Here is a 15854-nt window from a genome sequence, read left to right as displayed (position 1 = left end):
CCCATCCACTCCATCCCTACAGGAAGACAGCAGCATAGAGCAAAGGAAGGAAAAATAGCAGGCCTGGTCTCTTGCAGGAAAACAGTTCCTGCCGTGCTTTTGGCACTGAACAAAAGCAGGAAGTAGGGGGTTGAGTTTAGTTTCTTGTCTGAGTTCTGCCTTTTTTGAGCCTTCCTCTAACAACTTACTGCAGCGAAGGGTCAAACAAGGAAAGAGGACAGGGGAGTAGCAGCCCACCCTGATGACCTGTAACTTGAGGGGAGCGTGCTATAAAGCTGTTCCAGGAAGACAGTATGGATACTGTCTGTAAGTTGCCAAGCCTAAGAATGGCAAACCTCCACTGGAGGACTGTAGTGAATTTCTAAAGGTAAAAGATCATTCACACCTACTGAACTCAACAGGGATCGCTTAGCCTTGCCTTTGTGGGTCATGTTCTTAAGTACATAGTAAAATCCCATCGGGGTCAACAACGTAAAAGCAATTGTGCTGCATCAGACCAGAAGTCTGCCTAGCCAAATGTCATCTCCAATGGCAGCCAAAAGGGAAGACAAAAAGAAAAGGTCACATCAGCCTCAGCTCTCCTGAACTGGGAGGACACTAGGGAGAAGGAGGCTTGCCCTGCTCTTTTTCCTTAGATACTACAGGGTCAAGTGGAACAGGCTTACAGTCTCAGCCTGCCTTTCTCAAGGAAGTGTTTGTCTCCTTCCAAATCTTTAATAAAGGTGGCACAGCTAACATCCTACAGTTAAATTCTCTAAAACCCCATTTCTCTATTAATCCTACTTCAATAACATACCAAAGGCAAACTCAGATGGGGTCTAATTCCACTCTCAGTAAACATTAATTGGCACTGCAATGAAGACACAGACCTCTCCCCACTCCTTTTTTAAACATAATTTAAGAATGGTTAAAGTAAATGCTAGTTATGTGAACCACAGTGGGAGCAAAGAGAAAAAACCCCAAACAACCAACAGTAGAGCAAAGCCAACAAATTGAAGATAACACATTCATGAACTTTGAATTGTCATCGTAACTAGACAAGCTATAAATTCTCTGGCACCATACTTGGATGTTTTAAGCAAACTGATGTCATTACAACTCTGTGAGTAAGGCTTATGGACTAGGTCTGGTAATAGTGTGTTATTACAGCTGCCCATTACCAAACTCTACCAGCTTCTTACTGAATACTTGAGTTAAAGTTTGCCATATTAAACCCAGCCCCCTCAGGGTTATTAAAATACCTCTTTCCCCCATTCTCCAAAATGTTTCTATTGCCCTAACCAGAATTTTCCAGAAGAGGAGGGCAGGCATCTGCCATTTAAATTGTCAGCCTGGGTGACTCAGCTGCTTCCCAAATCAGGGCTGGGAAAATATGTTGCTAAAAAGGCCCTGTCATCCTTGGTCTTGAAATAAAGTCATTATGAGACTAGAACTGCCAGACACCTGGCAGTCCAAAGGGATGAGATAAGTGAGGGGAACAAGACAGGAACAAGCAGAAAAGCATCATGTTTGAAGGACTTAAGAGGAGCGTCAGCACCTACAGGAAAACCTTCCCCTTTGTAACTCGGAATACATTAACAACATACCAGCCCAAGGCAGGTCTGTCTCCTGCCTTTAGCACTGGCCAGCAGGTGTGTTAAGTGACAGTGCATTAGTGGTGGCACCAGTTTAAGGTGTGGTAAACTACAATAGATGGAAGCTTTCAGCTTCAAGGAAAGCCTGTCTCAGTACAGCACAATATGGTAGCAGTTCCCTGCCTACCCAGCTTGTCATCTTGAAATTTAGGAATATACAATGAGGCTTCCATATCCCTTTAATGTAGCTTAAAAAAAAAAAAATAAAACCAGCCACTCCCATGTTTGGAAATACTGAGATCAAAGCATTTCCTCAGCTGGAGCTTGTGTCCCTGAGTTACTCCCAAGCCTGTAACACAGCCATGCTATTTTTCCCTGCAGGCCATAGGGGTGGAGGAAGGAAGGATGCAGGTGGGGAGGGAGCCCTGCACTGCAGCTCCTTCTCTATCAGACAGCAAACACCAGGCCATGTGCTGCACAGTGCCGCTTGGGAAGGAGCTGTTGCCTGGTCTTTGGAGTCTCCTCCCGAGTCTCACATCATTCGGCAGCTACAAGGAATGACCTCACCTGACAAAGATCCCTCTGACTCAGACTCCAGCCAGAGAGCTCCCTAGGGAAGGGTGTAAGGCAGTACAAGGCAACTGTGAACTTCTTACACTGAGCTTTACAGCTTGTTTTTTATCTAGAAATTTAGCTGCTTCAAACAACATCTCACAACATGCTATTAACAAATCCTCATTAGCCCCTTTTGGTAGCAGTCAGAGGTTGAAAGCAGAAGCAGCCTGCAGTTTTAAGGTGGATGCTATCAGATGTCCTGCATCAGTTTTTTTCCAGGTTACACAGCATTATAGTGCTCTCAATCAGAACATTCCCCCACGTGCTTGCCTGCAGGGGAAACAAGGCAGGCCAGCTTATACCATGGACTAAAACCCCAGGGATGGCAGCATCAGAAACAACACAGTTAGCCTTAAGGGACTAGTCTAATTTACTCAGCAAAATCACAACTGAGGGGATTGATCATTTATCCCACTCCCCTTTGCAAGCCTTTGCTGTGTTTGCTATCTACCTTCCAGTATCTGCAAATGGAGTGCAGATGTTATGCTACAGCTGTCATCACACTAACTGGCTCATATGGGCAGCGAGCGAGGCAGAGTGCACAGGGAGTAACTGTTGCCTCAACTGAGGAAGGAGCAGTGCTACTATTTTCGTTTGACTTCAAGGCTTTCAATTATTCTACGTGCTGCATGACTTTTGGAGGCATGTCTCTTAGCAGGTCGACAGGAACTATCATTCACCATTTCATATTTATCAAAGAACAGAAAGGCAGCAAGATGAGACGGTATGAATGAAAATTTCATTTTACATGGTCTTTGCTTCTAGGAGGAAGAAGAAAAGGATGTCATCTGACTTTGCAAAACCAGCAACTGTACACACAGTCTGCTTGTATGCATCCTGGGGAAAGGGAAGTGAGAAATAAGCAGAAATCTTTCCCTGTCCTGACCTTCCAGATTTTTCTATTTTATTCTAAACCATTTTGAGAGGAAACAGTGTCAAAAGTCAGTAAGAAAATGCAAGAATATTAGGACAGTCTTTTGAAGGTACTGAAGCCGAGAGAGGCCAATACATCTTTCTCAGCAGTGACAAAAAAAAATCAGCACAGATGACAAAACTGTTTGAATGTGTAGTAGTACATTTCTGACCTAAACATCAAGCTGTAGCTTAATCCCAGTATTGCAAAACTAAGAGCTAAGGCCTGTGACTCAGTGGTCACAACTACTGAAGAATAAATTTACATAAATTAAAGGGTGGTCTATTCAGGATTTTAATAGACATAAGCATGCTATGAGTCCAGTTCCTTAAGTGCAAAATTATATTTCATTTGTTTCGCACAAATGTCAGAATACAAGATCTAACACAACTCCAATATTTTCAACTTAAACATTTCCAAAACAGAAAGCAAAGTAAGCATTCAATATTTAGTTTGTAACTGAGCTTCTCTGCTTTTTGTGGTTGTCTCTAACACCCATACTACCTTAATGATACACCTTAAGGCTTTTTGTTAATAAGAAACTATGTGAATTTCTTCACAGTTACAATGTGGTGTTAAGACAGCTGACTGAAAGCATGTTCAGATTTTTCTTGGTGAAAGACTTCAGTTTCAGTGGACTTTAAAGTAGGTCCTGAATGGAATTTTCAGCATAATTTTGTAGTTCTGCTATTCCAACTGTTGTGGAAGTCCCAAAACAGAAGCAGCAATACTAAAGAACCATTAAGAAAAAACAGTAATGGGCAAGTGGGCAAAAAAAGCCACAGAGCACTTATAGATAAATGAAGGCAATTGCAGTATTTTTCTCAAAAGTTAAAAAAAAAAAAAAAAAAAAGGCCCATTCTTCTGTGTTCAGAACTTAAATTGCAGAGTTAAGTATTTAGAATTTTACACCCCTGAAAATAGGGGATTATTCTGAAGCACTTTCATTTACTGACTGTAATAACTAGCCATTTTATACATAGATGCCACATTCCTTATCCACATTCTAAACCAGACTTCCTTAACATATGATACATAGCAGAAGGACAACCCTTTTTCAAACCAATATTGCTTGCACATAGTTATTGATAAGCTCTACCAGTTCAGAATAGCAAACATCCAATTATTTAACAATATAAATATTGATTACTAAAGTTTTAATCATAAGTATAAAATCTCTATGTAAAACGACATGCTACACCCTATCTGTACAAAGGTCCGGAAAAAGGTTATTTTTTTCTTATAACAAAGTGCTACTGCAGAATTGACTGATTTGTCATGGACATTTCTGAAGAAATACAGATCATTTGGCTCAGTGTATTTCCCTACAAAGAATCCAAGTTCTTCTCAGAAGATTACAAAGCAGTTAGTTTCAGGCTGCTCAATGAAAAAACAAACAAACAAACTCTTGAGTTATGGCTATGCAACCAAACAAGTAGGCAAATTTTAATTTTCTCTAAACTATTTCCCAGTTTTCACTATCACTTCAAAAGTTTCCATCTACATTTAGTCTACACAGAGCACCATCAGATAGTACCTGTGTTACAGCTCAAGCAGTTTAAGAGGTTGATGCTCTACCAGTGGTACCTGGCCATTTGAACACTTCTAGACCCACTAGGCTTTAACTCATCTGATTTTCTGTCAAATGGATCAGGAATGAATGAATGAACGAATCTCCTCAGCTGAGAAACCTAACAACTTCTTAAATGACTCCAGCTGTAAAGCAGCACTTGTCTGTGATCCCCCTAAGAAGCTCCGTTTTAAATATAGTAATTCTGTCCTCTTTTTCCCTCCATCAAAGGCATGGGACAGAGTGAAAGGGGGAAAGATCGCTAAGGCAAGAGTCCAAAAGAGGTGCTCAACTCCCACTTGAGCTTTAAAATACCTCTTCCTTTATATACTAAGGCTACCACGTCAGACCTTCCCAGACATCCTTTTTAACACCTAGACACTTTCAAGTAGAAAGAAGAGAACTTGTCCATTTATTTGGGATTTCCAGGTATCGGGCAGTCCAGAGCAAGAGCAGTATCTGACAGGCCGACATACCTGAAAGCCCAGAACACATGCGCTCAGACCAACTGCGTGTTCAGTGCATCTCTGTGCAGAGACTAGCACATCCAGACTGCGCTGGTTTTAGACCACGTGTGCTGCAGCCCATGTTCAGACCTCAGGAAGACATGTCAGAGCAAGAACAGAGCTGCCCGACATCTGGAACCTGCAGGACAAACGGCCACTATAATAATGTCTGGCACAGCCTGCTACTTGTATATGCACCCACATTGTGATATGAAATACAGGAGCCTTACATACAAAGTTATAGTTGGGGAAGATAATGACACCAGGAATGTTCTCAAATATGCCTCCATATGTTCCGTGTCAAGCTCCAATATTCTGCATTACATCACGGTAAATATGACATTCACTCCTATACCTTTAATTTTTCCATATAAAATACCAAGTATTCCTATCTGTACTGCAAAGACAGTATTTTTGAGTTGGTCCGTAACACTGCAGTGCATCAAAATCAGATTTTGAGCATTTGTTCAGCAGCTGCTAAATGAAAAAGAAAGTTTTCTGTAGCTGGTGGAAATCGCTTTTGTTTCAGGGCCTCAGAATTAAGGGTTGGTTTTTCATTGCCATCAGAAACTTCGGTAAGTGAGGCTAAAGTAGCCAAGATTTCTTTTGTCTTCAGAGAAATATCCTTCAGGAACAGAAAAACAAGCAACCATGAATATAGTATTAGGTATTAAAATGTTTTAACATACACTTAATAAAAAAAAAAATCAATACAGAACAAAAAGAAAATAATGATAAACAAATAGTTAACTTTATTTAAAGACCCCAATTATTTTAAGGCAAAATTGCAACAGCTCTTCAGCCTGCTCTTGTGTGACGTTGAAGAAAGGGAGCATAGCCACTCCACACGCTCCTCTCACTGGCCTGAGTGAGCTCTTTTGACTGAGGCACTCAGCTGTGAAATATCTAATAATCTATTAGATAGGGGAGGAAGTGAAAAAACCCCATCATCTTAAAAAAAAATAAATCAGGCTTTACAGCTGAGAAGCCGTATCTCAGTAGGACTCTTTGAAAGGTATTGACAATACTATTGACAAGGTATTGAGCAAAATACATGCTTTGTAGACTAAAACTGGGAAACTAATTTTACTGGAAGTCTTACAATCAATAAAACTTCTGACATTTCTTCAGCAATGTGGTTACCCAAGAGATAATATAAACCAAGTATGTCATCCTTAAAAACCTATATGAAGAATAAAAATGCTCATTTGTAAAGAAGCAGAGGGTAGAAGAGATTGACTGATTCTCAGGGACAATCTTCCTCCTATTCCTCCCCTTCCGCCAAGATTTAGCAATAGAAGTAATTTAACTAGATTTAAAAATAAGAATGAAAATAAAATATTAACCTTAATGACTTGGCTGTCTGATTTATCTGGATCTTCTGCAGATTGAACAATTAGTTGTCCAATTTCTTTGTGAAGTTTTCCCATTGTCATTGCCTCTGAGTAAGAAAAAAACCCAAAACACAAAAGCACACTTTCACATAAAATGACCATTTCTGTGACATCTAGAAATACATATGAATAACAAGCCAAAACAAGGAGTCCTTTTCATGACTGCCATTTGAAATCTACCAGTAAAGGCAGTAACCTGACATATCAGCAGGCAAATTATCTACCTCTGAAGAGGCCATAAGCAGATGACAAGGAGCAGCAAGATGACAAACAACATACAAGCTTTCCTTTCAAAGACCCCCAGTCTTCAAGTATTTAGTGCAATGTTTTTCTAAAGACTCATGTGATATCTCTGCATTCAGCTGAATGTCTCTTCCATGTAATTGTCTAACATGGATGTTTTGAAATCTCAGTTATACGTTTGTTGGAAGACAAATCACGTCTTTCCAAATGCCAACTTTCACCAGTCTTCCAGGGTATCAATAAAACTGGAAGACAGAAGTTTGCATACTGACTTTTCAGAACCTGGATGGAAGAAGGATCAAAATTGCTTGACCTACAGCAAGGTTCACCAATTACTATCAACTCTGAAATAAATGGCCTCTAAATCCAAAATATGAAAAGCAACCAACCTTTTACTACAGGGGAAATAGTGATCTCACTATCTGCCAAATTCACATACACATCATAGAGGTCTGGTCTACTGTTCACTTCAGAATCTGTAAATCCAGCAATGTAACCTAGAGAGCAGAATTTTGGAAAGATTAGGATCTTCATAAACAGAACCAAGATATTGCAGAAAAATCACAGTCCTAAAGTCTGTTCTAAGAGTATTTGACACAATACTCAATTGAACCCATGAGGTTGCCTTCTTGATATTATCAGTCATTTAACAAGCATGTCCTGCAGAATGCTTCACTTCCGAGGAGCTTAAAAATCAACTTCTAAAATTGCCTTGAACATGAATGAACCCCTAACACTCCATGCAATATAAAAAGGTTACCCATTTGAAATTTTAAACTCTCTTCCCAACTTGCTACTAAAATTATTCATTTGCAAATGAAAAAGCCACTGAACTACTTCTTTAAAAGAATCTCAACTCTGGAGCTGCTAGTCACTAAGTCAGTATTAGATTGGAACAGAAGAATAAAACCAGCAGATTTTCTTATTTGTAGCATGCCAGGTGAGCAAACTTAGAGCAGCTTTTCTCTGTGGAAGATGTTTAGTGAGCTGAAACAAGCACTGTTGGTAATGCAGTAGAAATATTAAAGATGAGTAGTCTTCTTGCTCATTATTCTGTATAGAGAAGCCTTTTAATTGCCACATTATGCGTCATGCTAACCTTTGCATAAACCAAGGGCCTCTTCCTGGATTATGCGTTAAGTACTACGCATACACAGCAATGTGTCACACAGATCAAACTCCTACATAGCTGGTAAAGTCCACCTGTGATTAGGAGCCAGAGACTTCACTGGCAGCAGTCAGCATAAAAATTTGGAACTGAAAAAAAAGAAAAAAATCCTAAAAATTCAGTTACTTGCTATGTGTAGAAGTTGGGAAAAAAAAAGGTACCTTATCTAAAGTGAGCTGCTTTTGTATAACAGTAAGACTTTCAACCCCTCTGATCACAACATCAAAAAAGTCTCAAAGCTGCTTTGCATCTGTGATTAGGGGTAAGACTGCTGCAGACCCACCCAGAAACACCAGATTAACTAGTTATCTTCTAAACACACTTGTTTAGTTGATTTGCCTTTTCTAAAGGAAATGATGCTGTTTGAACAATAGCATTAATAGCAAAGTTATTGTTTTTTCTTCCCAAAGAGTACTGGTGCAAGACCTTGCAATAGAAACTGAAATTAAATTTTCTTTATATTTTTGATTAATAAGTTATCAGTACCTGTGCAGGCTTTTAAGGCTTCCACTTCCTCCTCATTTAGATGTACATACGAATGAAGAATTGACCAGTCTTGTCGATGCCACACTAAAGCAGGCAAAGTCCTAGGGAAATTAGATTGGTATTTGACACAATGTAGATTTTTACTTACACTGATTAAAGTTTCAGGGTGTGAAATGCATGTCATAAGAAAGAACTAGTATGACTAGGTCTCATTTGGCATGCATATACATGAACTACAGAGATTTCTACTAGCAGTGCAAGCAGAGTTTATCACTCACTCTACAGTTAAATTTCTCTAAGTTTATGAAGGCACGGCTAAAGCCTTAAGAGGGATTTAGCAGGACTGCAATAAACAGATTTAAAAAAAAGATTTTTTTCCCTAAAATATTGGCATTTCTCTCAGTGAAGGTTCAAAATTTGTTGGACTTTTGGGGGTGGGTGGGGAGGTAGGGATTGACAAAGTACCTGGTAAACTCCTGGATAGCTTCTATTCTAGGATGGTACACTACAATTCTCTTCTTTAACATCAGTGCCGTATACAAGATAACTGTTTCCATTCCAAACTGAGATACTATATCTAGAAAAGCAGGGAAAATTATTTTATAGACGATATCCATGCTGATATTACCATTTGTTTTTTGAAGAAGCTTAATAGTAACAGCACAAATAATACTGTTAACACTATTTACTTGAAGTACACATGAAAACTGGATTGTATTTTATATTGTACAACAGAAATCAGAATAGAGACTTCTGGTATTAACTAACCTTTGATGGAACCAGCAAGATAAGCCTTCCGAGCATCAAAATCCTTGCTAAGGAAAGATCCGTTTTCTTCGCTTTGGCAGATCCCCTTTGTAAGGACTGCAATGTAGCTCTCCATCATTTTAACTGGACTTCCATGCTTCAAGTAGATTCTGTGTGAAAAGAAAAGAGTCTGGTATTTTGACTGCAAACAGTACCAGCAGACATATGGGAAAAAAAAAATGAATCACAGTATCACAAACAGCAATATTATTGGCAAGAATTCTTATTTTGGACACCTGGTTAAGGTTTTAAATACTAAACTAGAAGACTTTCAACATGCACACAGAAACATGCCTTTTAGGATAAAAAATACCCTACCTTGGTTTTGGTTGTTTTGGGTTTTTTTTGAGTTTCCCATTTTATGAAAAAACCAACATTTACCAATATGGAAACATAACACAAAGGTGTAAGAAGGTATCCAGACTAAAGAGTCTTTGCAGGCTTGGAAGGTACCTGCTTTATGAAAAGGCAACTACTACAGTAACTCCTGTTATTACATGCAGACCATGTGACTAGTTAGTTTTTCATTTTTTTTCCAAGTATCATTAGACATTCTTCTGGACTATTTGTTAAATGATGAAAGAAAAATATAAACGTATGTCCTTGATACTCATAAAAAAACAACCAAACAAAAAAACCACAGCACAAAACCACCACACACCAACAAACCCCATGCACTTTTAGCTGTCTTCCAGACAGCAGAGAGAGAGACACCATAACTTATTTTACAGGTTAAGGTACTTCAGGAATAGCACTGAAGCTCTCAACTATCTGTTTTCCATACTAGCTATAGTACAGAGCTATGTCACATTTGAAACTCAATTATCATATTTAGAGGAATTCATTCTGGATTTGAAAACAATTATCCACAGTGAATCTAAATATTTCATGTATCAGTGAAAAAGAACAACCTCAGTTTTTCAGTACCCTGCAGAACTAGTAAACCTGATGGCATTCCCAAGTCTGTTATACAATAACCTCACAACTGCATCCAATTAGATGCAAAATCTCAGGGAATACTCTTGGTATCAAGAGCCGGGACCCAACTAATTTGGGAACTGAAGGAAAAGCAAAGAAAGATGCAGAGAGATGATGATAATGGGGATGTGGAGGAAAGTAAGTAAACGGGACAAGGGAAGCAGAAGATGGCAGTCTGGTTGGAAAAAGGGAGAAGACTGAGCCGCAGACCTCGAGAGGCAGAGGGCTCTTGTTTTCCCAGAGGAAAAGCAAGAACATCCCTGCATGCTGTGCTTAGTACTGAGGAGCTGCAAGAAGCATCTCTAATAGAGATGCTGTGGAGGGACGCAAGTTGTCCACTATACGCATGGTGACCTTGACGACACAGCACTGATCTCTTCCCAAATGTTTATACTTTTTAAAAGTATGTTCTCAGAGAAAATGAGTGTGCGTCTGGAGAAGACACATTAAAACCTACTGGGCATCTGACATTCACCCAACACCTATCATATAAACTCAAGGTTAGCTCAAATCAAGGATTTACATAATCTGATTCACAGTTTGTAGGACTGAATTTCCAGCAGATTTTTAGACCAAGTGCAAACAAAACACAATGAAATTTAATCTTTTGCCTTGGCAAGATCTAAACATGCACACAGCAGTACCTCAAATCAGCTTTTATACAGACCTACACAGTATCCTAGTGAAGGCTGCATATTTCTCTGGGTTGAAGTCTTTGGCCATCAGAACAATGGAGAAATGGGTCACCTGGGTAAGACACATGCACAGAAAAATACACAACTTATTTAATGACACCATATGAACAGTCTTCTTCACGTTATTGAACTTACTGCAGTACTCTGACAAGGTGTTTCAATTAAAAAAAAAAGTGAGTGGTAGCAGCAGATCCAAGTTACTAACTGCAGAAAAGCCCTGGTTAATGGATTTCTGATGTGACTCATTTCCATTGAGTCAGCTTTAGTACATACTATCTTTTGCTTAATCTACTCTGTAAGAGTTGCTTTCCTTTAATCTCATGAGATTATTTTAAAAGAGAAAAAGGCATTTTTCTTCCCCACAGCAGGCAGGAAACTTCCAGAATTTGTTGCCCAAGGAGGCTGTGAAAGCAGACAGCATCAACATATTTAGAAGGAGACTGGAAAAAAATTAATGGATAGCAGGCCCACAAACAGAAATACTCTTTAACTTCCGTAATCAAGTGATTGTGGGCTGGGACAGTATGAGGCTAAAAGTCTGCAGTCAGTGACCAGGCTCACGTGTCCTCCTTAAATAGCATCTCCCACTGCACTGTCAGGGACAGCACCAGGACACATTATTTTATTTAATTTTTTTTACACCTTTAAGGCTCATAGGAGATGTAAGCTTGGAGTGAGGAAAGGCAAGCAACATTCTGCTGTGGGCATGCAAAATTACCACGTTATCTTTCTACTTAACAATATAGCATAAAATACGAAAACTGAATAAACTTAACAGACAATTTAATGATCTTCATAATAGGGAAAGCATAGAAGATACAAGCATATTTGCAGTCTTTCAGTTATCAATGCAGTGGAAAAGAAAGTACCTATATAACTCAACCCTTTGGAAAAAAAAAAAGGCATTAAGTTCTATACAAAGAAGATTTCGCGCACTATGAAAGACCCTTTATAGAACTTTTTGACAAAAAAAAAGAAAATGAATTGCTGAACTTGAAATGCAAAGTAACTAGAAATGATGGCATGAAACAGCATTTCTGTTTCAATACAAAGAATCTAAATTGGGTAACGAGTATCTCAATCCCTCTGCAATTCCATCCAATATATACCTTGGTGAAAAATGAAACATGTGGACTGGCTAGACAGCTGGGTAAGAACTGCATCTGGGAGCACACAAAACCTTACATCCCTTCCCTTCCTCATAGCATACACTGGGAAAACACTGCTTAAACTGCCAGAGGAAGCTCTGCAGAAGTCTTCCCTCCACTCTACTGAAAAAACAGCTGGCCAAGTCCTACCTTTTTCAAGGCTGGAGAGTCTTGAACTTCCACAGTTGTAATGTAGAACCACGACCTTTTATACTGGCCAAATACAAATGTATGAAGCAATTTATTTTCATCTGTAAGGCAGCACTTTCGAAGCAACAGACTCCTCACTTCAGCTGTTACGGACGGATAACACCAAACCCACAACGCATCTCCATTGGTGTCTTTTTCTATGGTGGAAAGATGTTCACTGTGAGAATGCCAAACAGCAGCAAGGAAGTAAATCGATGGGTTAATCAGGTTTGTTTCCTGGAATCAGATTAAAATTCCACCTTACCCTGACCCTAGACATCCAGTTCTGCCGCTACAGTTTAAGTTGTAGGGCAGCACTTGTGCTACGGGTTTTATTTTTTAAACGTTAACAAGTATCCACTCTTGACCTGCTTCACGAGGTCAAAAAAGCACCAGGAGTTTGAATACACATTCATTTGAGCAACGCGTTGACCAACAAGCACCCAGACCAGCTGACCTATGATTCTCCCTGCTTCTCCTATTTCTGATTTCATAGCAGAAACCTCAGAAGCTGTGAATTTAAGACACTCCGGCCGGTTTAGCTCTGTAACAAGCAGACCGAGACGCCGGCCTCAGCCAGCGGGCACCCCTCGGCACAACCACAGGCTGGCAAGCGCCCGGCCGGGGCAGGCCCTGCGCCAGCGGCTCGGCGGGCCGCTGGTAACCAGCACCCCCCCAACCGGCCCCGAAGCCCCGGCCCCCCCCCCAGCAGCCCCCCGCGTCCCAGCCCTTCCCCAAGGCCGGGAGGGCCCTCACCGATCAGCCCCACGGCCAGCAGCAGCTGCGCCTCCGGCTCTGCCATCTTCCCTACTCTTCCCTTCCCCGCCCGGCCCCGCCGCCTTCCGCCCGCCGCAAGCCCCGCCCCCGCCGGGGCCCCGCCCGCCGCAAGCCCCGCCCCCGGCCGCCATTTCCTCAGCCCTCCTCTTTTCCCGCCCTCGGCCGCCCCGGCGGGGCTCCAGCTGCCTCCCTCACACCTTCTGTGGTACCTGCCAGCCTGCTTTCCAGCGGTAACTGGGGGGGGACGGGGAAAAAGGCTTTTGAAAAAAATATAGTCTTTTTTCATTGCCTGCGCTATCTCGCTTTCCAAGTCAGAAGGCGCGATTTACGTTGGGGTGTTACACAAAAGGAGGTGGCCCTGCTGGCAGCGGCCTCCCGAAGTCACGGCCAGAAGCTGTACCCCTGAACAAAGGCCAAAATACAGACCTCCCTACAGAGCACGCGTAAAGGCTGGTTTGTGCCTGAAAGGCGGCCTGAGTAAGGTGAGGAGTATTGATAAAGCGTAACAGGTATTCCTGAGTAACTCCATGCATCAACAAGTTTACTGGAGAATTAAAAGATCTCTTTTTCAAGTTTGGATGAACAATGGTACCTGAATACCATGTACGTAAGGCATAGTGCACAAACTCCGCTAATGGCACAGAGCAGCTGCTGATGAGGAAGAAGAAACAGATTAGGAAGAAGAAAACTTTCGAAATACCTGGGATAACTACAGGAGCACCAGAAACTGCTAAAAGAAAACGTGCAGTCCTGGGAGAGAGGCCAGGCCCATCAAGGATCACGCCTGGCTAGGGAACACACCAAAGGGTAGCCTATCATGTGATTTTCATAAAGTCAAAGCACACGCTTTCAATATACTTGGGTATCATATAGAAAGAGACATGCAGAGTCAGCCCATAAAAGCTGCTCCCGACACAAAATTGTCTGATTCATTCAAGCCTGGAGGGCTTTCAGGAACTTCAGAGGGATTCTAAAAAGTGGAGCAGGCTCCCAAAGAGCAAATGCTGTTCTAAAACAGCGATAAATACCAGGCAGTGCACCTGCGGTCCCCTGCCAGAGCGCAGATGCCCCCACAGGCAGCCTTCAGATGCTGGGAAGCTGCCACCCAGACCTGGGCGGTGTCTCTGGTACTCATCTGACACTTTTAGATTAGTTTTATGAAGACAAGAAAAGGACTTGTTCAGCATTATAAATAGCTTAATGAAGACTCTACTGAATGTATCACCGTGGTTTGAAACGGAAACAACTAGGCTGCCGGAGACAGTTCAGAACACAGACCGAACTAAAATACTGTCATATAAATCAATAGTGTGGCCTGATGGAGAACACTGTGTACAATACCGCTCACCGGATCTCAAAGGGAGACCGGGGACACAAGGACATGAAGACACTCCCCAGTAGAGAGAGCCTGAAAAAGCAAAGTTGCTTTTTTTCCCAGTTTTTTTAACTCTAGAACGGAGGCTCATGCAATAGAGTGGAAAGGGATCAGTGTTACAGGGATACAGTGATGGTGCTAAAGCTTCCAAACAGTGACTGCGTCTTGTTCTTAGTGTTAACTATTTTCCTGTTTAGCAATAAACTCTGATTACAAGCCAACGTTAAAAGTAGATTTTTAAATATGTTGTGTAACGGTTATAAAGCTTTCTGGTAGCCATGCAAGATGGTTAACATGAACAGTATGCAAAAAGAAACCAAGCAACAAGTGTACAGAAAGAAATGTACCAAACCAGAAATTCAAAAGATAAGAACAGGCCATCTTTAGTCATCATAAACAGACTTCCTCTCCACCTCCCTATGTATTTTTTGAAAAATTATGCTCGGATATACTTAAGAAACAAGTGTGAGACAGCCGGGGCTGCAGAGGGTCACAGCTACAGTGACGATGTCATCAATGATCTAGCTGCAGAGGTGCACCTTTCTGCTGAAAGACTGAAAAGCATACTGTGTTCAATGCCTTACGTGGAGATGCACTATTCTGGCATGTACTCCTCCAAAATACCCCGTTAGTCACGCATTCACTTGCTGCTGTTCTACTGCTTTTGCTACTGCTGTTACAGGACTTTTGTGCGTAATTCACACACCTTTATAGAGCTTCTATTGTCCCTCCATATGCCAATAGAAATTTTCACATCAGTGGTTTTGAAAAATATACACTGACGCTAGTGGGACACTTGTATGAATACATTGCTATTATTATTGCTCTTAAGAGGAACAGGTGAGTTCCTCTGCAGTAGTTCCCCAAGTTTTTAAGATCAAGAATGAAATCTGCAGCTGATGGTGACTACGTGCACACAGAAGGGCCTTTCTGCATAACTGCCCCTGAGTACAATTTCTGAACCGGCTGAACAAGTTGCAAAGAGCAAAGGCTCAGCACAGGGTGATGACTTCTTTGCCAAATTCTCCTGCACTGAACTACTTAGTTAACCTAAAAGCTTCAAGTCTGTCAGCCAAATGGCTTCATGGAGCTCCGCAAGCCAGCTTCCCGACTTGGAGGGCCACTGCCACCCACCACCGAGGCTCCGATCAAGCCAGGGACTGCCCTCAAGTGACGAGTACGCGGAGCTGGCGGCACCCACCCCCGGACACCCCGTTGTGACCGGCCCCTGCCTCGGCGGCGACCCTAACCTGGTGCCTGCACCGTCACCCCTCCGCCCCCGAACCTCCAGCCGGGACGCCCGGCACACTACGGGACGTCATTTGGGCGCTGACAGCGGAAACCAGCCACGCCGCTAGCCTGAAGCCACGGCTCCCCGCCGGCCGCCTCACGATCGCCTCACAGACCCCGCCTCCG

At 41.7% G+C, this 15854-nt stretch overlaps 1 protein-coding gene across 5 annotated transcripts; it reads right to left on the bottom strand.

Annotated features, from left to right (window-relative positions):
* Positions 1 to 3426: 3426 nt before the first annotated feature.
* DENND10 (DENN domain containing 10) lies at positions 3427 to 15840 on the bottom strand. 5 transcript variants are annotated; one of them, XM_075026492.1, is made up of 9 exons: positions 15689 to 15840; positions 12248 to 12444; positions 10922 to 11001; positions 9238 to 9386; positions 8935 to 9046; positions 8470 to 8570; positions 7205 to 7312; positions 6525 to 6619; positions 3427 to 5803 (listed from the first exon to the last, which is right to left on the bottom strand). In XM_075026492.1, the coding sequence occupies exons 3-9, from the start codon at positions 10975 to 10977 to the stop codon at positions 5627 to 5629; spliced, it is 798 nt and encodes a 265-aa protein (XP_074882593.1). In that variant the 5' UTR covers positions 10978 to 11001; positions 12248 to 12444; positions 15689 to 15840; the 3' UTR covers positions 3427 to 5626. The 5 variants fall into 5 exon arrangements, with proteins under 5 accessions (XP_074882593.1, XP_074882591.1, XP_074882592.1 ...); XM_075026490.1 differs by having other exon boundaries at positions 12248 to 12464; positions 15689 to 15814; XM_075026491.1 differs by having other exon boundaries at positions 12248 to 12464; positions 15724 to 15765.
* Between the last annotated feature and the right edge of the window lie 14 nt (positions 15841 to 15854).

The sequence above is a fragment of the Buteo buteo genome, chromosome 4 (genome assembly GCF_964188355.1).
Source record: "Buteo buteo chromosome 4, bButBut1.hap1.1, whole genome shotgun sequence".
In the NCBI taxonomy this organism is placed as follows: Eukaryota; Metazoa; Chordata; class Aves; order Accipitriformes; family Accipitridae; genus Buteo; species Buteo buteo.
This window is presented reverse-complemented; position numbering and strand designations above follow the sequence as displayed.

What these genes read in the sequence shown, in the direction of transcription:
- DENND10 (XM_075026487.1), bottom strand. Translation starts at nt 13,349, where the DNA reads ATGAAAAAAGACTATATTTTTTTCAAAAGCCTTTTTCCCCGTCCCCCC. An exon ending in GCTGGAAAGCAGGCTGGCAG is followed by an intron (nt 12,465 to 13,272) that starts GTACCACAGAAG and finishes GCATTCTCACAG; the next exon opens with TGAACATCTTTCCACCATAG. An exon ending in TTCACTAGGATACTGTGTAG is followed by an intron (nt 9,387 to 10,921) that starts GTCTGTATAAAA and finishes CTTTTCACACAG; the next exon opens with AATCTACTTGAAGCATGGAA.